The sequence below is a fragment of the Lutra lutra genome, chromosome 18, assembly GCF_902655055.1.
Source record: "Lutra lutra chromosome 18, mLutLut1.2, whole genome shotgun sequence".
Taxonomy (NCBI): Eukaryota; Metazoa; Chordata; class Mammalia; order Carnivora; family Mustelidae; genus Lutra; species Lutra lutra.
Genome location: NC_062295.1, coordinates 26,625,377 through 26,647,712, shown reverse-complemented (window position 1 = coordinate 26,647,712; position 22,336 = coordinate 26,625,377). Strand labels below are relative to the sequence as shown.

The 22,336-nt window shown below is 51.5% G+C and overlaps 1 protein-coding gene across 1 annotated transcript in view; it reads left to right on the top strand.

Annotated features, from left to right (window-relative positions):
- GALNT17 (polypeptide N-acetylgalactosaminyltransferase 17) overlaps nucleotides 1–22,336 on the top strand; it is a 430,193-nt gene that overhangs the window by 184,581 nt on the left and 223,276 nt on the right. Inside the window, exon 3 of the mRNA XM_047714437.1 lies at nucleotides 16,495–16,661. Coding sequence (XP_047570393.1) covers nucleotides 16,495–16,661 — 167 coding nt within the window. The remainder of the gene's footprint in view (nucleotides 1–16,494; nucleotides 16,662–22,336) is intronic.

The window sequence follows — 22,336 nt, the reverse complement described above, 5'->3', positions numbered from 1 at the left end:
AGTAGATTTTTTTCAAGTCTCTTTTTAACTTAAAGAGAGTATGCAAGTAACAGTCGAATGTATTATTTATGAATTATATTGATGGATATAGGGCAAAAAAAAAAAAATTCTTCTTAAAGCCCCAGATCCAAACATCCCTCTTCTCAACAGAGGTAACCACTGTTGGCTGCTTATGTGTGTGTCTGACGTTTCGTTATGCCTGGATGTGCCGGCGTGTTCATTGTCAATTTGTCGGGTGCTGCTGACCCGTTCTTGAAGGATTTTGCCTGTGTGTACTTCAGTCCGCAGTGTGTGAGGGTTTGCTCCTCCCTCACATTGGATAGGACTGTGTAAGATCTGTCTTCGTTTTGTTTTGCCAACCCAAAGGAGTAAAAAAAAAATACTTTGTTACAGCAAAGATGCATTTCTTTGATTACTATGAGATTGATCACCTTTTCATGAATTTATTGGTATTTTTGCTTCTTTGGATTTCCAAGGGAGGTGCGCTAATCTCTCTCCGTGTGACTGTGAGTGTATCTTTACTTCTTGGATTTTCAATACATTTTGCTCTGTGTGCTTTCAAACTATGCTGTCAGGTACATACATTCATGACCATTTAATTTTCCTAAATCCTACCATTCATCAGTAAGAAAATTTCCTCTGACCCCAGATCCCTTCATGTTTCTTGTAAAATCACTCAACCGATCTTACGGATTCCCTGCTTCCCTCGTCCTCTCTTTCCTCCTTGCTTTAGGGTGTCTTTCCAAAACAGGTTCGGTTTTACTGGGTACTAGCATAGGACGAGTTGATGAAATGTATGAGCCAAAAAGAGTATTAGTGGAAACCCTAAATTCCAGTCCCCTGGCCAGGGATTTCTCTTCATACGTGGGATCTGGGGGACATTTCTGGCTTGACTGCCATTGTGATGTGTGGTTTACTGGCCTTGGGTGTAGGCAGAGCTGCCCTTCTGTTGGACATGGTTTTGTTTTTTTGTTTTTGTGTTTTAAGATTGATTTATTTTGGAGAGACAGAGAGAGAGAGAGCACAAGTGGAGGGAGGAGTGGAGGGGGAGAGAGAGGGAGAGAGAGAGAATCCCCATTGGACTCCCCAGCAGACTCCCTGTTGAGCAGAGAGCCCGAGGTGGGGCTTGACCCCAAGACTCTGAGATCATGACCTGAGCTGAAATCAAGAGGCAGATGCTTAACCCACTGAGCCACCCCGGTGCCCCTGTTAGACATGTTTATCGGTGATTTCTGGCTGGGCCCCTGTGAGCGAGCTGGGAAGGGGTAGGGGCAGGTTAGGGTGAGGTCCCCGGATGCCTGAGGCCCCGGGAAATGGAGGAATCGGATCTGGGAAGTTGCCGTCTTCTTCTTCGCCGGGTCTCACCAGCCGTTGATGAGTCCACAGCACCCTCAGAGTTTAGTTCAGAGGTCAGCCCATTCCATCTGGGGCTTTGCCTACAAGGTAAAACGCCTCATTCAGACTTCTGATGACTTGAACTGAAAAACCTCATTTCCTGCCGATAACACTGCGAGCGACAAGTTTTTATAAGTGATCCAGGAAGTAATTTTTGTTGTGGTCTTTGTTCAGGACGGAGTCGAGGGGCCCTCCCAGAGATCCACTGGGAGAGCTCATGGGTAGGCCTGAGCTTTGGAGCCTCAGAGAGGAACTGGAGTGTCTGAGCCAAGTGTGCACCCTTTGGAAGGTGTCTCAGTGGAGCCTGGCTTCCCCAGGCCACGTGGGGAGCGGGCGAAGAGCCACGGTGACGAGCTGGGGGTGTGATCTGAGCAGAGTGAAATGAATGAGCTCTGTGGACAGGAATCTCGTACACCCACATGCTTTTCGAGAGCTTGGAGCTCAGCCTCTAAGGTCACATCTTGGCTTGACTAGAAGGGATGCTGTTCTTTGATTTAGACACCTGCCCGGGGCTGTCTTGCCACTTCCCTGCCAGTAATCCTTGACCTCATGGCCTGGTGCTGCTGGAGGACGGAGTCCACATTTTATCAGCTGCCTTCAAAGCTCCTGGTCGACCGCTGGTTTCTTTTCCTCGTCCAGGTCACACCCCAGAACACCGATTTCCATTATGGGGGTGTGCACTATGTGTTTTCTTTCCTCTGTGTCTGCACATGCTGCTCATTTCGTTTTGCTCGAAGAATTTTTTTCCATCTTCCCTCTCCTCCCTCCCAGTTCCTCACCTGGAAATTACCTCCTGATGCTTCACGGCCCCCAGAGCAGATTTGATCTCCTCTGGGCAACCTGCCCGGGGCAGGCCCCCTGGCAGGCAGAAATCCCAGACCATCCTGGACAAACCTCCCTTGTGGTATTTATCATTCCATAATCTAGTTATGATTTACCTATCTTTTTCTCTTTCCAGGGTAACGGGGAGGTTTTTAAAAAATGTCTGTATCTTCTGCACTTTGCTGGTCCATAATTGATGTCCCATGCGTGCAAATGTCACCATTAAGCCATTGTTTCCAGGTGATATAGATACATTTGTCCCAGGGTGTGTTAAATATAAAGGAACAGGTTTGGTTTATTTTTTTTTCATCTTTTTTAATTTTTATTTTTTATTTTTTTATAGTAGGCTCCACGACAAGATCCATGTTCAAAACTGAAGGATGGGCACTGTCTTCTATCCATCATAAAATACTTGGAATTAAATAAAATCACCATCCTCAGCCAGGACAGCTTCTTCTCTAGTGACCTGATGTGGCATCTTCAAACAGGTGCCCTGGGAGGGGCCACATTCTTGTGATTCTAGGGTCTTCATTAAATACTTAGGATTCCAGAACTGTACATTCCCCGTAACCTCTTCATGCCACAAGTGACTAGAATGCCTCTTCTCTATTTTATAATTAATGTATTTTACACCTATTTATTGAGCATCTGGGATGAGCCCTGTGTGTGCTGCAGACGTATCAGCCGAAGAGATGTGGTCCCTGACCTCATGCGACCTCCTGGCCAGTGATGGGAAGGGTACGTGCTAGGACTTCCAGCTGCAAGGACAGATTACTGTTACCGCCGTGCCTAATGGGTGTGCTACCATTTCTGTACCCCCCTCGCCAGCCCAAGATACGAGAAATCAAGTCAACAGGTTGGAAGTCTCCAAATTAATGTAAGATCTTACCCGTGGGATTTTAGAAAGGAAAGCATTACCTGGAGGGAGGTTGAAAAGAATGAAAATTGCATGTAATTAACATGTCGGAGGGATGGTACAAGCGACAGCAATCATTCTGCAGGACACTGAGAAACCAGTAGGAACGGTATTTAAAGAGGATCGAAGTTTGCTTTCATGCTGTTCTACTCCAGAGCAGAAGCATATCCTAGCACAGAAGTCACTAGGTCATTTCATCAGTGGTTATTAATGGGTAGACTAGGTGTCTGGCAGGCTGAGGGGGACACCTCGCTTTCTCTGTAGGAGGCCCAGGCTTGGGCTCACGTCTCACGCGGCCTGTGTTATCATTGTAAATGGGCAGGTTCCTGTAACGTTATGAAATAGGCGTAGAACTGGAACTAACTCCATAATGTAAGCAAAATTACAGTTATTTTATATTTAAGTTTCTCAGGCCTTTTCAGAGCTACATGTTGACTAACAGAGGAAGGTCTACAATTGCAGTAATTGGTTGTTATGTTTATTATCCTTCTAGCATATAAACCCTTTATTATATGAGACCATCTTGGAACAGCTCCTGAAGAGAGGAAAGCGGCGGAGATCTGGTTCGGTGATAGGTCCGCTTGCCCTCTGGAACGGGTAGCCTGTGAGGTCGGGCTCCACCATTCTTGTTCCCCATCTGCACTTGAAAAGGTAGAAGGGTTGGGCCTTCCGTTTTGACTCAGAATTCTCTCTCTGATTGTGGCGTCATGTGGTGGTGGGGATGGCTCGGGGTGTCTCTTATTCACGCCAGCTGAGGTCGTGCCCGTGTGAGCATCCGGGAGCTTGTCATCAGGCACCGCGGTGCCCTTCAGTTTGGCAATATGGTTCTGTCGTTCATGTGTTAATCGAAACTGACGTGTTTTCTGTGTGATATTTGCTCACTATAAGAAAAATCAGAAAATGTACAAAGAAGCAAGGAAAAGTTATTTATAATTCCACCACAGCGAGTCAGAATCACATCTCATTACTGTCTGAATCTTTTTTATTCCTAGGGATGGCCCACCTAGTTTCGTGGTTGTTATTTATTTCTTTTGTTCTCTGAATTGTGTTCATGTTTTTTGTTCATTTATCTGTGTTCTTTGGGTTCTCATTATCTTTTCTAAGTCCTCTGAGGTTTTTTTTTTTTTTTGCAGTTTACTGTTTTAATTTTATTATTTTTCTGATCAGAGGTTTAAAAATATTATCAAACTATTGAAGATTCTTCAATATCCAGAGTTCGTATAAATATTCCCATACATTTTTATGTCGCTTTCCTTATATTTTGAGTTCTACATTCAGCCATTTCGTCTGGCTGGCTTAGTCGGAGGAGCATGTGGCTGTTGATTTTAGGGTTGTGAGTTGAAGCCTCACCTTGGATGTAGAGATTACTTGAATAAGTAAATAAACTTGAAAAAAATAAAATAAATTTACTTTTAGTGTGTAGGGGAGACTCACTGTGTCACCCAATAAAGCAGTCCCAACACCATTTATTATATGATCCTTGCCGTATTGGTTTGTGGACCTTTCTTGGCATAAATTCTCCAAGATCAGATCTGTTTCTAGAATCTTCTATTCCACGTATCTGTCATCTCATTCTTGATGCGATAATAGTCACTTTATGTTGGATTCTAACATCATGTAGGTCTCTGGGCTTCCTTAACGCCCTTCCCCCTTTAATAGTTTTTGTTACTTATTCTTTGCTGTTTATTGTTTCTGGTCAGTGTTGGAATTAATTTGTCAAGTGCTAACATTGTTTCTGTAGAAATCTTTGAACAAGTAATATCTGTAGTATTTTTAACTTAGGAAAGTGATACGTGTTTGATACAGAACACTGGAGAGTACAGTCAAATATAAAGAAATGAGCATGTTAAAAAAGAGAATTCCACCAAGTAAGCTGGAAGATCCGAATGACTTTACTAAGCAATTTGTGAACTGGCAGCCTCCCATCTAGCAAATGGGGGGAGTCCTTCCCGGAGTTGTGCAAAATGAAGGATTTTATAGGAAGGAGGGTGGGGTGAGACGTTATTAGCAAAAGAAAGGATCGTTTTAAGCAGGGTCACCCTCCCTGAGGGGAAGGGGTTGGGGGTCTTATTAGGTGGGTTGCCTCCTTTTACTTTGGGGCACAGGGAAGGGCTTCTGGACCGATGACCTCTTCAGCACCAAGCAGAAAATTCCTAACTGACAGGTCAAGACCACATTTCTGGGGGAGGCTGAAACGGCAGTGAGGTTAGGTATGAAGCCCCAGTTTGGCGATCCGACTTGGCACGAGTGACCTCTCGGTCATGCCTGTGGCTTCGCTGAACAAACAGAAGCCGTCCCGAATCCCTCCACTCAGGCCCTCCTTGGGAAACTGTCTCTGTTGTCAGAGGCTGAGACAAGAGGCTTTGGCATCAGGTGCATCTAGGTGTCACGTCTGGCTCTGCGTACCCCTCGCTTGCTTTGGGCTGGTGACTCCGAGCCTCACTTTTCTCATCAGTACAATGGGTACAGCCGCATTGCTGGCTCACTGTGGAAAGTAATGAGCCGACGCAGACACTGTAAGGTTCTTGGCACAGTGCGTGGCCGCAGAGGCTGGGGCTCGCACACGCATGGGTGTTTTACGGCCCATCTTCCACCCCCATCTGGGACCAGAGGGCTTGCCCTTGGCTTCTCAGGTGATGGCCAAGGGCATGAGAATGCTTCGATGCTCAGGCCTGGAGCAGGCACGATCCCTTCCCCTTGTTCTGACGGTTAAAGCAAATCGTGTGGCTGCACCCCGATCTCACGGGTGGGGAAATGGACTTCACCTCCTTCATGAGAAAAACCTGGAAGTCACCCGGCCAAGGGCCTGCGTACACTGAGGGGTGAAGGATTAATGCATTTGGCCACGCAGGGTCCACAGAACGGGGTACACTGCTCCGGCAGGTGAGGGAGGGCGAGGGCGTTTGCGGATTGAGATGAGCAGGGTCCTGTTAGCTGGAACAGAGGGCCTGCCTTGGGGAAGACTTTCTGGGTGGAGGGTGAGAGCCCCGAGGACAGAGGGGTGGCCCAGAGGCGGGGATAAACGGATGTGTTCTCAGGGTCGGCGTCCCTCGGCTGGACGGCTGGTTTGGCCAGGGCATTGAAAGGAAAGATGCCGGTTTGGTAATGTGTTTCTCATTGTGGGGCTAAAGTTCTAGAAGACGACCTTAACCCCAGATTGGAGCTCTGTGTGGGGCTAGGGTGGGGGACTGACGCTTTGGCTGAGACCAGAATGTTCTAGGTCCTTCTGTTCTTCTGAGGAATCAGGTTGACCACGGTTTGGATCTGCTGGGCTTCGGAACACGGTTATTTATTAGTTCTGGTTTGCACCATTTCCTCGTGCATTTTGGCCCTCCTGCAGCCATGGGTGCGTCCCCCTCCACCAGCCGTGGGTGTGTCCCCCTCCACCATGTTCCCCTTCCGGAGCTTATGGGATAAGGACCATGTGTGAAGGACTCGGGCGGCATTTCCCGCACTGTAAGTGCATGAGGTTTCCTTGGCTCTGGCCCGAAACCGTCTGCATTAATACACCCTTAATTGCTTTTAGAGATTCTGTTCCTGAGCCATTGCTTAATGAAACTCTGGGGGTTTTCTTTTCTTTTTCTGTTCTCGTCCGTTGACTGTAACAAGATAAGCTTCCTTGCCGCCAGACAGACCCACCTGCCGAGCTGAGAGGCGAAGGACGCCCGCCCCTCCCTTGCTTCCACCAGCTCCAGGCCTCATGGGTGTGGTTCCTCCCCTCCCTTCTGGAAAAGCTGTGCGGCACAATGCAGGGAACTGTGGTCAGGGTCGAGGGTCAGAGAAGGTGAATCAGCCCTTTTTTGCTTGAAAACGAAAAACCTCCTGAAGACAGAGAGACATGGGTGGAGGTCTGCCTGTGTCCCGACCTCGCACTGCGCCTCGAAACTGGCCTAGCAGCCTCTGGGCCAAGGAGACTGGAGTTTCCTGGATTTTCTGGCTGAAGACCATGACCTTGTCTTTGGAAAGGGAACTCTGCACCCTTTGGAGAAAGAGACTCCTCAGTAAGGCCTGGGGGGAGAAGTCACACTTGGCCATGGAGCCTGTAGGTAATCAGCTCAAAGATCAGAAACGTTTGGGGAACATTCCAAAGTAGGAACTAGGCTGGCTGGGAAGGCCTCCAGGCCTGTTGATCCTTCGGTGCTTGAAAAGAGGGCTTGGGGCTGCCTGGCCATGGGGCATGCCCAGGGCCTGGGGCTGCAGACCACAGCTGTGCCAGGGGCGGGGGTGGCGGGGGTGCTCCTGCCAGGCTTCTGCAGGAGCCACGGAAAGAGGTGTGACTTCTCACCCCAGAAACAACAGATCCTTCTGTAGCACAACATCTTACATTCCATATCACGGGCTTTGTGGGCTTTGTGGACCCCAAGGCAGGAAGCCGTGCCAAGCATCTCGATTTGTGAAAATGGCCCCGGTGCCACTGGGCAGGACACAGAGGAGCTCAAACGCTGAAGTAGGCAGTTCGTCCCAGAGACTGCTCTGTGCGGGAACGGAGCTAATGAGGTGTGCTGCTCCTTCCCAGACAAGTGCAGAGCTCAACTCAAGGAAATTAAACCACTCAGCAAAGCGTGTGTTCTCCCGCATAACGAGCGGTCCAGCGGCAGGGCCTCATACGTCTCCGTCGCCCAGCCCCGTCTTGTTTTGCAAGGCTTGCTGTTGCTAAAAATGGTACCAGTCTTGCCTCAGATTCCGGGAGAGGCTTGATGAGACGCACGGCAAGAAAGGGAATGTCGGCCTGGTTAATGCACTTGACCCAAATGGGCTTCCGGAATCTGCGTTCTGATTAGTAAATCAAAGGAGACAGCAGGCAGCTGAGTCCCGGATGGGCTCTTTTTCAAGTGTGGGGGTGCCATCCTTGATGTTATGATTCAGGAGGGGATAAGTGATGCTTTTGATCGTAAGAAGAGCAGAGAGAAGAAATAGGGGAGGTAGGAGGGTTTTCATTTGTTCCTGCAGTAATGGTTTCTCTGCCAGGGACTGTGCTGGGCCCTGGGGACACACAGTGAAGGGAGTGGGAGAAGAGAGAGTGAAGGGTCCCGGGGTGGCAGCTGGCCGTGGGGAGAAAGCAGCAGAGGACAGGGGGCCTGACATCAGTCTGGGGGCCCAGGGACGTGGCTGGGGGCCCAAGGACTTGCCTGTGGCTGGGGCTGGACCGGGATGGGCGTTTGGGCAGAAGGAAGGGCACTCGAGGCAGAGAGGAAAGAGCGTGAACTGAGAGAGGGCTTTCCTGGTTCTGCGAAGTACAGTGGTTTCCTGTAGATGGAGGCAGCGGGGGACAAGGTGAGGTTGGAGGGCTGAGCTGGCGTAGGGCTGGGTGCCAAGAAAAGGAGCTTGAACCCAACCCTGAAAGCACTGGAGAGGCAAGGAGATCGTAGAGACAAAGAGTGCCATGATTCCCTTTGCGTATTAGGAAGATCAAGCCAGGCTGGCTCAGTGGGTGGGACACGCAACTCTTGTAACTTACAACCCTCGTAAGGGTTGTAAGTTGGAATCCCATGTTGGGTGTTTATATAAAAAGGCAGTATTGACAAGGCAGGAAGGCAGGAAGGAGATAGATCATGCTGGCAACAGAGCAGTGGATAGAACGAAGTTGAGTTGCACAGGGGGAGGCTGGACAAAAGGCACCAGCTGGTGACTTTGGTGTCATTCAGATGGGAAGTGATGACACCTGGAGCTTGGGCAGTACAAATGGGAGGCGAGGGTGAGCGCCATAAAGAGATCCTAAAGGTGGCAGAATCTTCAGGATTTGGTGACTGACTGGATATGGTGACTGTGTCATGATTCGAGCTTGATGCTCGCAAAGAGCGTGGGGTGCCCCCATGATGTGGATGGGAAGGCACAGCAGAGCAGGTGGCCACTTTAGGCATCTGAATTAGCGGGGCCTAGGAGACGTCAAAGGGGAGATGTCCCATGGGAAGGTAGCTTATGCTTGAGCGAAGGTCTGGGTGAGTCATGCGGGTTTGGAAGTCGCCAATGTGACGGCAGGAGCCATAGATTTGGATGAGGTCTGCCAGGTAGAGTCTATAAAGTGAGATCAGGAGATGGGAGAGAAGGAGCCTTGAGGAAGTCAGAGATTTGAGGGACTAGCAGAAAGGGCAGCCCAGGAAACAGAACAAGTGGCCAGGGCTGATCACGGTGGGGAGAGGGGAGCCTGGGCGTAGGGGAACCCCAAATGTGTGGGCATCCAAGAGTAAATCACGTTTATGTGAGGAGAGAGGCAGCCGTGTTGGCTCCAGCAGAAATGATGTTCAACTAAGGTCAGGTTGGGAAGTTTCCCTGGATTCTGGCCACGTGAATATGCTCAGAAGCTAACCAGAGCAGTTCCTGTGGAATAGGGCAACCTGAAGCCAGATGAGAAAGGAGTGAGGACCTGGATGGGAGGTGGGGGAGGGTGGCAAGGAGAAGAAAGACAGTAATTGAGGCTGTAGGAGGGGCCTTTTTTGTTTAAATGGGAGAGACCTGGAATGTCTGCTTCCTAGCTCTGCTTCCTTCCAGGGAGGACACACAGGGAGCAGAGTTGGGAGGTCCAGAGGTTTGCAAGGGGCCCGTGGGACTAGGGAAATGCTTCTCACATTTCCACCTGTAGGGGAAGCACTGTCGGGCTTGGTGGGGATTCTGGGTGGCAGGTCTGCCTGCTGGCCAAGCAATGCTGATGTTACAGGCCTGGACCACTTTTGGAAATTCCTGCTGGTGGCCTTGATTCCTTATGTGGAGTAGGAGGCATGCTTCCCTGCCTGAGGGAGATGGGCCAGAGGAAGGTGGTAAAATCTGAGAGCAGTGAGTTGGGGGGAGGGGGGAGAGCTCCTCTGAGGGCTCCATGGAGACTGGAAACCTGGGGTTTGTCTTGTCATCGGCTGCAGATGGGAGGCTTTCTCTGTCTCTTTATCCCTCTCTAGCATCTATTATCTTAATGTTTATAGATACATGGAAGAGAGAGGGAGAGTTAGAGGGAGATTTATTTCAAAGAATTTGGCACATGTAAGTATGGAGGCTGGCTGCCATGTCCCAACTCTGCAGGACTCATCCACAGCTTGGAGACCCAGGGAGGAATCGATGTTGCATCTAGAATCCAAAGGCGGTCTGCTGGTGGAATTCCCTCTTCCTTGGGGGTCCTCCATATTCTTTCTCTTGAAACCTTCAACTGATTGGATGAGGCCCACCCACATTATGGAGGGTAATCTGCTTTTACCCAAGCCCACTGATCTGAATGTTAATATCATCTTTAAAAAAAAAAGTACTTTTGGCACATCTGGGTGGCTCAAGTCAGTTAAGCATCTGGCTCTTGGTTTTGGCTCAGGTCCTGATCTCATGGGTCATGAGATTGAGTCCCGTGTCAGGCTCCATGCCCAGTGGGGGTCTATTTGGATATTCTCTCCCTCTGCCCCTTCCCCTGCCCACACTTGCTCATGCATGTACACACACTCTCTCTCTCTCAAATAAATACATAAACCTTGAAAATAATCGAATGAAGTACTTTCAGAAATATCGAGCGTAGTTTGACCAAAATACCATGTCCCAGCCACGCTAACCCATATAATTAAGCATTACAGTCAGTTGGACTTGCTTTGGGATCGGACTTCACAGTCTGACCCCACCTCTACAGTGAGACAGAGAGAGGAGGGAGCAGTTTGTCTCCTTGTTGGAGAAAGAGTGAAGTTGTTGGTGCCGTAGAAAGCATGTGGAACATTCCGAAGTTTTATGTCAGTCGGCATGTGTGGGATCAGTGTTCATGGCCATTTCCGGGCTCAGGAGTGTGGGCATTTTTGCAATAGGGCTTCCAAGCAGGAGACTCATTTCTGTTCTCGGTTGATCACAGACCCTGGCTTGGCTGGTGCAGCTTGAGTTGGCGCACGCGGGCCACATCTTTGGTCAAACGTGCGCCTTTGGTGCTTGTGGGCTCACGAGACTCAGGCAGCAGCTACGAGATGACTGTGTGACAACTTGCCTTTCCTTCCTGATCACTTCTATCTGGCAACTGGACCCCACTGTTTGGAAAATGCATCCCAGTGCTAAGTGGCTGGGCCACCCCAGTGCTTTCTTGGGGTTGGCGCCCCTTGGTCTCTCGGTTTGCGATGGTGGGGTGTACGTGAGGAGTGTCTGCATGGGTCATTGAGCGTGCAGCCATCCAGGTCAGGGGAGCATGCGTGCCCGTTCTGAAGTGCAGGGATGGTGGCACGGTGCGGACATTCCAGGTGTGCTCTCACGCATAAGGCGCATTCCAAATTTGGAAGGGAGACACTCACGGACCCGGACCCTCCATTTTGGAGTGGATCTGAGGTCGTGTGGATGTGACCGTGGAGGCAGGCAATTCCAGAAGGAGCCCTCCCCTCCCACCTCTGCCCACGGCCATGGAAGGAGAGGTTGTGATGTCTGCCCCACTCCTGTGACGTCCTCCAGAGCTTTCTTGTTGGATCGTGGCTGCTCTTGGGGTCAAGGTGGTGTTTTCTGACTCAAACTACCTATTCTGTTTGACTCCGCACACTTCCTGCCTCTCGTTTTTCTCCATGGTGCTGGCATGTGCTGGGGTGAAACCTCATTAATGGACCTTTATGACCTCATGCCTGTCTTTGGTGTGCTTTGAAAATGAAAATGAGTCGGCCTGGCAGGAATTTGCAGAGCCTGACATGAGTCTGTGGTTCCAAGACTTGGCTCTTTACTGCTCCATCTCCAGACAAGCTTAGCTAGGTTTCTTCCGGAGGGCCCTGGGAGAAACAAAGAAGGGGGCCCTAGTGCTTCTGTGTGTTCAGAAGTGCTCTCACTGCCTGCGCGTCCCTATGTTCTTGCCCATGTGGGTTTGATCCGTGGATCCAGCTTTCCAGTTCATGGCTCCTCTTCCCTTGTCCTCCTGACCCAGTGCAGTCCAGCCATCCCATCTGCTGTAGGGACAGCTGTTTGGCACTTAGCACTGACTGTGTTGCATTACAAGCTGCCTGGCTCTAAGTGTTGAATGTGTTTTTGCTGCAAAACCCAGGACTCTTGGTTACCAGCAGCAGGATCAGAGCCTGGGCAGAGCTGGGGACTCTGTTCCCTCCCTGGGATGGGGCGACTTGGGGCAGAGACTGAGGGGCGTCCTTGCACCCAGGGCCCAGCTGACGGTGAGCAGCCAGCAAGGCTCTGCAGAGTGGCCACATGGTGACTGTCCTGGTGAGCTGAGTGACTGGGAGAGATTGGGTAGGTCCTGGAAGGGGGGCCCTCACGGTAGGGCTCCCACCCCCTGCCTTGGCCAGACAGGGGCCTCTGGGAGACTTTACACATCAGATGGTGACGCTCACGTCTAGGCGCCCTTGCTGCTTTTCAGACTTGTTGTGTGACTCAGGGCAGGTGACTTCACCTGTCTGGGCCCCCAGTTTCCTCATCTGTGCAGTGGGGATGATAATACTGCCTACCTCCTAGGCGGGCTGCTGGGAGGATTAAATGAGATGGAACAGTCCATAGAAGCTTCCAGAAGTTTCTGGCCTGCATTATGTGCATATGGATTGTCGTGGCCAACGTCATCGTCATCAGCTGTGAGTCTCCTGGACCACACGGAGTCTAAAGTCTTTTACAGCTGTGGGGATGTTGGGGGTCATCTTTTTGTTTCTGGCTTGGTAGGCTGGGTCACAAGTGTGACTTGGCACCCCTGATCCGTACCACACTGGGGTCGTATACGTTGTCCCCTTAAAAGGGGGTCATGGGCAGGGGTCTGCCTCTGACAGGGCATGGCCTGCTCTTTGATCTGTGTTTTCTTCCTTGTTGGAGGCCCGGCCCTTGACCTTCTGTCATGTCAACTGTGATCCTCTCTGGTGGGTCCTGAGGTGGCCGGTTCTCCCCAGCTCTCCTCTCCTTACTCCGCATCCACGAAGGGAAATGGCGGGTGCTTTGGGTGATAAGTGAAGGCCATGCCAGGGGCTCTGGGGAAGGGGAACAAGCGTCACTGTCAGGGACATAACACGTTCAAGGAAGTGGCCCAGGTGTATGGACAGATGGACCCACAGACATCAGGACAGACGTCAGGGGTCCGAGACATCTCACTTGGTTGGTTACTTTTCTCTGCTTTCTTTGCCCCATGAGATCAGCTTGGCAGAGACTGGTTCCTTGTCAGGCCTCTGGGAGAGGGATGGGCCTGTGTTCTCTGTGGTCCCTTCACGCGCGGACGGAAAATCATCCAGACTTTAAGGTGGTTTTCCTGCCGACCGTCTTCTTTCCAACACGACGCTTTGCCGCTCGCTGACCTGTTATTGAAGGGAAATCTGTGGTTTCTGGGACCCAGAGCTGAGCCTATGTTGCTGGAGGGAGCGCACGACCCCCAGCTACGGAATCGGAGGCGTGTTTGCAGTTTCTGGGGCTCGTTCTGGGGCGTCTGGCAAAACGAGAATCCACTCGTTATCCGCACCACCTCCCAGGTTCCTCTCACCTGCATGTGGGGCCTGGAAGGTGGTCGGGGAGGCAGGAAACACGTCTGATTCCGCAGGTTCCGTTGTCTAGAGACGGTTTCTGGCCTGGCGGCTCCCTTCCCCAAGTCCGCCTGGCACGGGCCATTGCCAGGCCCCCCCTGTGCGCACCATACCCCCCACCGAGGCACTGGGCGCCGAGCAGCTCCCGCCCCTTCGGCTCTGTGGGGACCCAGGAACCACGGGGAGGGCTTCTCTCAAGTCAGCCTGAAGGCAGCGGGGACACGGAGATGTGTGGTTTGGTTCACCGTGTGGGGGTTGTCCAGCCAGAGCAGGAATTCAGCTTCCAGTCCTGGGGGCAGAGCCGTATCCGTCCCCTTCCTCCGGGCCATCTCTCTGTACGTATGCGGCCTCCCAGCCTCTCCTTCCTCGCACCTTCCTTCCGTGCTCTCTTCTGCCGTGAGGCACAGGCTGTCTGATGGGGAGCAACGTGCGTGTCCGTCCGCCCTACCCAGTGCTTCAAAACTGCACTGTCCTCCGCTCTAGAATATTCCACACGTCTTCTTCGTCGCAAGCAGTGAGCCAGGCCCAGGGATTTTTTTTTTTTTTTTTTTTTTTTTGAGGCAGAGTTTACCTCCCTAGATATTGAGGACCCAGGAAGGAATGCTGATTTTCGTAGTACTGACTGTATTCATCTTGTCTGCCCACTGTGAAACCCCGAGGACGCTGGGCACAGGAGAGGTGAAGCGTGAGCCGGTCAAGGACAGAGACCCGGGTAGGCGGGACTGGGGAGGAGAGTCCTGGGCGGATCCCGCAGGAAGGGTCCGGGGTGAGTGAGCCTGGAAGCTGGCTCATGGGGATGGGGAGGACACAGAAGGGGACGACGGGAGCGGGAGGCAGCCAGGACGACTGGGTCTTCCCGTGAGTCTGTGCGTTGCATTTTTACGGGGTCTCATGTGATCTTTATGGGGGACCTTAGCCAGGCACCCACAGCTAGGCACACACATCTCAGGTACACAGATGACGAACCAGGAGCAGCGTGCTCAGGGTGACACGTCCAGCGTGTGACCGAGCACTTCTCATTTTAAATCTGCCCTCCCTGATTTACTGCATGGCCACCTTGACCCATGAAGGGTCCCGGGGAGGCCATTCCTCTAAGGGTCCCACATCTCCCCCTTCACCCAGCGGAGAGGCCCAACTCATACCTGAGTCTGATTGCGTCACGACCCCAGTGCCTGTGGTGAAAACGGTGCTGGTCCCATGCAATCTCATCTTTCCACTTCTTAATTCCAAGCCAGAAGATGTTAAAAACAGAGGACCAGAGGCACCAGCCCTGGGGATGAGCACTCAGCAGAGGTGGGTGTGTACGGCGGGTGTGCGCTCGTGCGTGGGTGGGTGAGGGATCACAATGCACTGCCCGCCTGCCGGGCTCAGGGTGGTTGAGGGGGCGCGGAGAGACCTTCCGGGGCACCGTCCTCCCTCGGATCACCACGAAGTAAATGAGATGATTCCCGCTGACTGTCCGGGAGCCCGTCAATAACCATTCTCCTCTCCCTGGCAGCCCCCAGAAGTGAATTTACAACGACATGGTAAAAATGAGGCTCCATGATCAATGGGTCCCCAGACAGTCTCCTCCAGGAGACACAAATGTATATTGTAACAAAACTTTATTTTCTCCCAAAAATTGCCTGCATGATTAATACGGCCTGACACGGCCCAAGCTGTTCCACATTAAAAAAACAAGCCGTTGTTCTGCCTCATTCTTCAGTGCCGTCCCCGTCTCACTCCAGTCCTTCATCTGGTTTCCTTTGTTTTCTCCTCTAATGTGCATGCTCTGTGCTTTTCAGTCTTGGGCAAGGGGGAAGAAAACGCATGGAAATGCCCTAGCTTGCTGTTCATCCCAGTGGGTTCCTGCTCCGTGTTGCCAGCGAGGCTCAGCCGAGGCCGTAGACGCCCATTCGCTGGTGCTCCCGGGACGGAGTGTGGTGCTCTGGGGACTGAGCCAAGCAGAGCACGTTCCCTCGGAATTAAACCACCTCTTAGGGGTGCCTGGGTGGCTCAGTGGGTTGAGCCTCTGCCTTCGGCTCGGGTCATGATCTCAGGGTCCTGGGATTGAGCCCCACATCAGGTTTTCTGCTCAGAGGGGAGCCTGCTTCTGCCTCTCTACCTACTTGTGATCTCTGTCTCTCATAAATTAAAATAAATAAATAGACCACCTCTTAAATCACCAGGAGTTCTACACCCCGGTGTCCAGCCTCGGTGAAAAGGAACTCTTCTCTTTCCTCTCCTGGGAGAGTTGCTGTGAGGGAGGACCTTCGAGGCAGGCAGCCCCATCTCCTGCCCCCACCCCGAGATTCTAGGAAGAGTCGGGGTGTCTCGGGCAGCACGCTCCCGTGATTATGATTATTCACGTGTGCATTTTAGGTCCTAGAACACAGGCTTCAGCGGAACAGGTCTCCAGGAGATGTCTCCATTTGGGTTCCCCCAGAAGCAGACGCTGAGACAAAGATTTGAGTTCGTCAGTTGATCAGGAAGGTGGAGAGAACACCACTAGGGGCTGGGGAAGTGGCTCCTGGAAGGGAAGGCATCCCATGAAGGGCATGGTTGACGAGCTCAGTCCCCCCTGCGGGCCTCTGGGAGCCGGTGTGAAGCACCCCTCGGAGTCAGCTGCTCCAGGGTGAGCGAGCGGGGGTACTGATGCACCAGCTCCTGGGAGGTCGGGGCAGAGGCATTGCTTGGGTGGCAGCCAAGGAGGCTCCAGGCAGGGAGATGTGGGCTCCCGGAGTGGGAAGTCGGGCAGGGGGGCACCGAAGTGGGATCAGGTAAGTCTGGGAGAATCGGGGCTGGGTCCTTTAACAGTCTCCTTCTTAGGTTTTTGCCAAGAGGGGCCAAGAGAGACCCCGTGACTTACACCTTGGGAGGACATGTCCGTACCCGTCCCTAGTGCCCACGTCTTCCTCCCTCCTCTGACTCCCTCCGCCGCCTCTCCCCCCACAGGTGCAAGGAGCTGAAGTACGCCAAGGAGCTGCCACAGATCTCCATCATCTTCATCTTCGTGAACGAGGCGCTGTCGGTGATCCTGCGGTCCGTCCACAGCGCTGTCAACCACACGCCCACACACCTGCTCAAGGAGATCATCCTGGTGGATGACAACAGCGACGAAGGTGAGGGGCGGCCCAGCTGCTTTGGAGAGGAGCGTGCGTGATGTCAGTGGGGGAACGCCACTGGCGCTGTGATGGGAGCCCACGAGTCTTTGCCTCCCGGCCCTGGGGCATGCCTGCAGGGTGCGAGGTGTTTTGAGGAGGACATCTGGGCGAACACGGTCCGTTAGACCGCCCAGTGCTAGAGGGCCCTTAAGAATTCATGCCTGGCCGCTTATCTAGACTCATTTCCCTTCTCCTCACGACCTCAAGTAAGTAGATGACACCCAAGGGCTGACTTCTTCCACGATCCCCACCCCCAACCATGGCCATTGTCCTGTGATGGGGACCGTTCACCTTGTATCTGAAGTCCCCTCCGGGCTGCTGTGCCCATAAAGACCGTAGGTAGGAGTGAGTGGTGTTCACAGGCCTATCGTGGTTCAGCTCTGTAGGGATAACGGCTCGGTGGAAAAATCCCAAACAAGAGAGTTGGGCAGCGGTAATAGAAGGCCTCGGAGCCCTTCGGAGACCAGTCAGCGGGCGGGCCTGGCGTCCAGGTGGGGGTGATGGGCGGATTGGCCTTGCTAATTGTGCCTTGATGTTGGCTCTTAGCCTCCAGAATTCCCTGCACTCACTGCAGGGAGAAAGCCCCATGAGCTGAAGATGTAGAAGAAGGCCGGCCAGCGTGCGTGCTTCAGGCCGCGGAAGGATTAGGGACAGGCTGACCCCCTTGCTCTTGGCATGATGAGTGGAGGAGGATTTCCCTGTGTATGTTCCCAGGTCAGGAGCGGGTGAAGAAGTTGGAGGACGATGCCACAGGTCCTGGGTGAAACCTGATTACAGCCGGGAGCTCTGGGCTGGGCCTGTCACATGTCAGAAACCAGGTGCTGCTGGCCACCTGCCCCTTCTGAGCTGGCTGACTATTACCCAGAGGGCTCAGGGCCCCCGTCCCAGCCATCCACCAGCCAGGGTATACCCCCTGCCCTGGGGCCTCGAGGTGCTGAGGACCGATGTGGCATTTGCTGTATTTCTCACAACCTTATTTTTCTCTTTTGACCTTTGGCCATTTCATTATCCGTTGATCCTTCTGAAACGGACATCGATGGTCTCCTTGTGAGAACATGGCTCATTCTGTTCCCTGAAGCCTCCAGGTTGTCTGGCGAAGTCGTCTCCCTGATGTGGCTCCCAGAGCCCCTCACTGCAGCCTCCTCTGAGCCCGCCAGGGACCTCCTGCTTCAGCAGAGGGAATCCCCAACGCCTTTGCTGGCCAGAGTCCACCCCCTTGTTCCCACTTGTTCCCCCCACTTGACACCTGGCGAACAAGTGGGTGGACTGTGTCCCCTGTGTGTCATCTCTTCAGAGAATCCCTTGCTGACATCCTAGGGCCCTTGCTCTGTGCTCCCTCCGCCTCTGACGCACGCAGCTGGTGATGCCTCTGCGTCTGGCACAGCTGGCTTCTCGGGGCTGGGCAGGACTTGGTTCCCCATGGCTGGGCTGCTTAGCCGACCCTCGGGAAGCCTCACCCAGCCCGGGAGTGAGTGATGAAGGACAGGGTTGACACGGGGCCAGCGGGAGCCGGCAGCGGTGGCTGGAGGCAGGGCAGAGAAGAGTGAGCAAATCCAGAGAAGAGAGCTGGTGGTCTCCTCTGGACTGACTTGGGGGGAGGACTCACTGCCCATGGGGCTCTCCCCGCTCAGGGAATCTTGGCAGAGCTCAGCCAGGGAGGAAGAAATCGAAGTCCAAGCCAGTCCCACCCAGAACACAAGTGGCGGTGGTCTCCAGAAGGTGACTTAGTTGGGGCTCCCCCAGAAGCAGACCCTGAGACAAAAGATTGGCACATGTTAGTTGATTCGCCAGAGGGAGAGAACACCTCCAGGAGCATGGACAAAGCAGGGCCAGGAAGGGAAGGCATCCCCCAAGGGTGTGGTGTGCGGATGGCCCCTGCATGTGACAGAGCTTCATCCCACGGGGGCATTCGGGGGATGGAGGCAGTGGGAAGCCCACTCCTCATGGGAGTCAGCCTGCTCCGGGGGAAGGAAACCGGAGTTTTGATGCACCATCCGCGTTCCGTCAGCACCTCTTGGAGCCCCACCCTGGAGGAAATGCAGTCTCTGGAGGTCCGAAGCGCTGCTGAGAATTTCTGTTTCTCGCAGATTCCCAGGTGGGGCTGAGGCTGCTGTTAGGGACAGCCCGCTGGAAACACGGAGTTAAGTACTATTTGGGTGGTTCCGTGGGTGAGAGAGGGTGAGACAGATGCTTGGTCCAGTCTGAGCACAAAGTTAATTCCCATTCATCCTCTTCTCTCCCCCTCCCAACTCCCCAAACACCTAGTGCGTCGTAGTAACACGGGTTCCCTCTTCCTTGCCTCCAGCCTCTGTATGTTCTCTGGGCAGAAGGGCCTTGTCTCTAACTAGAAGAGGAACTTCACGATTTTCCTCTTTGTTGAGATTTTCTTGGTGACTCGTATTACCGAGTTCTGTACGTGTTCTATATACCCGTGAATAGACCCCCACGCACTGTCATCGTGGGACTGAATTCCTGCCAGATGTCAATTTCGTGTATTTACATGGACCCGGAGTTTATTTTCTTGAGTCTTTCTGATGATGATGTTTTAAAATCTCCTCCTACGATGACTCTTCCTTCCTGCGTTCCTAACGATGTTTGATTTCTGTATTTGTTGTCAGTTTCTTTGGCAACTATAGACTTGTGTCTGCATGGCTTCGTTATTAGTGGTGGTTGTCACCATTATGTAATGCTCCCTTTATCTCAAAAGCATATTTTCCCCCCTTGCCTTGAGTTTTGTTCATCGAACGTTAATATTGTTATCCCTGCTTACCTTCTGCTTGAGTGTGATTAAACCATTTTTTCCAGCTTCACCATATTTTCTCATCTCAAAGGTAATGTATGTTTTTTGCAGGGAAATTGAACAAATCCAAAAGGACTTGTAATTGGAAAATAAAACACTGAGCAGGGTAACTGAAGACAAGGGCTCATTCCCCCTCATCCGCCCCTTCTTTAATGCGTACATTACCTAGTTAAGATCCTATAGTAAAAACAAGTTAGTGTTCTTGTTCTCCCCCACATTGTGACACGTAACATTCCTCTTTTTATTCAGAAAGATCTGAGGTACCCAGGCGGCTCAGTCAGTTGAGCATCTGACTCTTGGTTTCTGCTCAGGTCATGATCTTATGGGTTGTGGGTTCAAGCCCTGTGTCTGGCTCTGCGCTTAGCGAGGAGTCTGCTCAGAAGATTCCCTCCCTCTGATCCCCCACCTCCTCTCTTTAAAATAAATAAATGAACCCAAATAAGTAAATAAATACACAAGATCTGCAAACATCATTTTCATGAGGGTGGAGTGGGCTGTTCTCAGGCTGGTCAAGACTGGCTCGGGTGGGAACTGTAATCCTGTACCTCTTTGGTTATCCCATACATTAAAGAAAAATGAGGCTTTCTCAGAAAAATAAGAAAGAGAAAGAAAGAAAGAGAGAGAGAGAGAGAAAGGAAAAGAAAAGGAAGGAAGGAAAACCCTGACTCGGGGACTGTGTGGATAAATGTGAGTAAAATCTAGACGACTGGGGATCTGTGCGCACAGGCAACTCAGCGTCTTGCCCTTGTGGGTTGTTTTTTCTAATGAGTTCTTGCTTTCCACTTCAGTGTTGACTCTGGCTCAAGGTAAGCCCAGGTAAGATGCGGGACTTTGTGGTCATGGGCATTAAACTGAAATCACTCATGCAAACTTCACCAGCCGTCACTGCTCACCCGATCCAGTGGGCACTTTCCTGCTCCGATCTGGCCACCTTTGACATTGTTGGCGGCTTCCTTCTGGCACTGACCTCCTCCCGAGTCCCCAGCATCACTGTCTTCTCCACCTTGACTCCTTGCTTCCAAGGGGATCACTCATGCTTCTTACCATCAAGACACAGTGGGCACTTTCTCCCGTGCGCGTGTTCGGAATGATCTCCAGATCCATCGTTCTGGTGCAGGGCAACTCAGGCTCTCCCCTGAGCCCCAAACCTGGGTCCTCTGCATCCTCTGTGGCTCAGGGTCCCTCTGAACTATAAGCTCAATCTGTCCAATGACTGATTTAGCATTCTCTTCTCAGCCTTGGACACCTGCTTCTCATTCTTTCTCTCCCGTGTCTGTGAAGGGCTCCACCTCCTCTCTGTGTTCTCATTACCAAAGACTGGAAGGCTTTCGTTCTCTCTCTCCACTCCCTTTCTCAGCATCCCCTTCATTCCTCTTGAGCGTGATCCTGCCTGGCCGTATCCCGAGCCACTGATCCTTGTTTAGGTTCTCAGTGTTCTTTGCTTTGATCTTTATTTGAGGGGTTGAGGAGAAGGGGATTTGGGTGCATGGAATTGTATTAATCATAATTCTTTTTTTTAAAGGATTTTTGATTTATTTATTTGACAGACAGAGATGACAAGTAGGCAGAGAGGCAGGCGGGGGTAGTGGGGAAGCAGGCTCCCCGCTGAGCAGAGAACCCAACGCAGGGCTCTATCCCAGGACCCTGAGATCATGACCTGAGCCGAAGGTAGAGGGTTTAACCCACTGAGCCACCCAGATGCCCCATCCCTTTAGTCTATCTGATTTAGAGAAATGTCTGTTCAAAGCTTTTGCCCATTTTTGAAATTGGTAGTCTTTTCAGTGTTGAACTATAATTGCTTATATCTCCTGGCTACACGCTCTTATCAAGTATATTCTAAAGTATTTTTTTGCAAATGTATTTGCAGACATTGTCTTCCATTCTGTGGGTTGTCTTTTCTCTTGATAGTGTCCTTTGATGCACAAACGTTTTTAATTTTCATGAAGTCTGGTTTATTTTTCCTTTGGGTATTGGAGCTTGTTGGTGTCATAGCTAAGACACCATTGCCTAACTCAAGGTCCCAAAGATTTACATCTGTATTCTCTTCTAAGTGTCCTATGGTTTTAGCTCTTTTTTTTTTTTTAAGATTTTATTTATTTATTTATTTATTTCTCAGAAAGAGAGAGAGAGAGCACAAGCAGGCAGAGTCAGAGAGAGAAGCAGGCTCCCCGCTGAGCAAGGAGCCTGATGCAGGACTTGATCCCAGGACCCTGGGATCATGACCTGAGCTGAAGGCAGTAGCTTAACCGACTGAGCCACCCAGGCGTCCCTGGCTTTAGCTCTTACATGTAGCTCCATATCCATTGTGAATCGTTTGTATATGGTTTGAGGTAGGGGTCTGAGTTTTTGTTTTTTTTTTTCCATGAGGATATTCACTTGTCCTGGGACCATTCATTGAAGAGAACATTCTGCCCCCATCAAGTAGTCATGGCATCCTTGTCAAAAATGAACTGCTTTGTAAATGGAAGGGCTTATTTTTGGACTTTATATCCTGTGTCATTGATCTGTGTGTCTGTCCTGCAGCTGGTACCACCCTGTCTTGATAACTCTTCCTTTATAGTGCATTTTAAAATCAGTAAGTGAGTCTTCCAAACTTCTTCTTCCTTTTCAAGATTGATTTGTCCATTCTGGGTCCCACGTGTTGACATAGGAATTTTACGACGAGTTTGTCCATTTCTGTGAAAAGACAGTTGGAATTTCGTCAGGTTTTGCATTGAAGCTATCGGTCAGTCTGAGGGGTATTGTCATCTTAGCAGTATTAACATGCCAATCCAGGACGTGGAGTGTCTGTTTATTTAGATCTTCTTTAATTTCTTTCAACAATGTTTTGTAG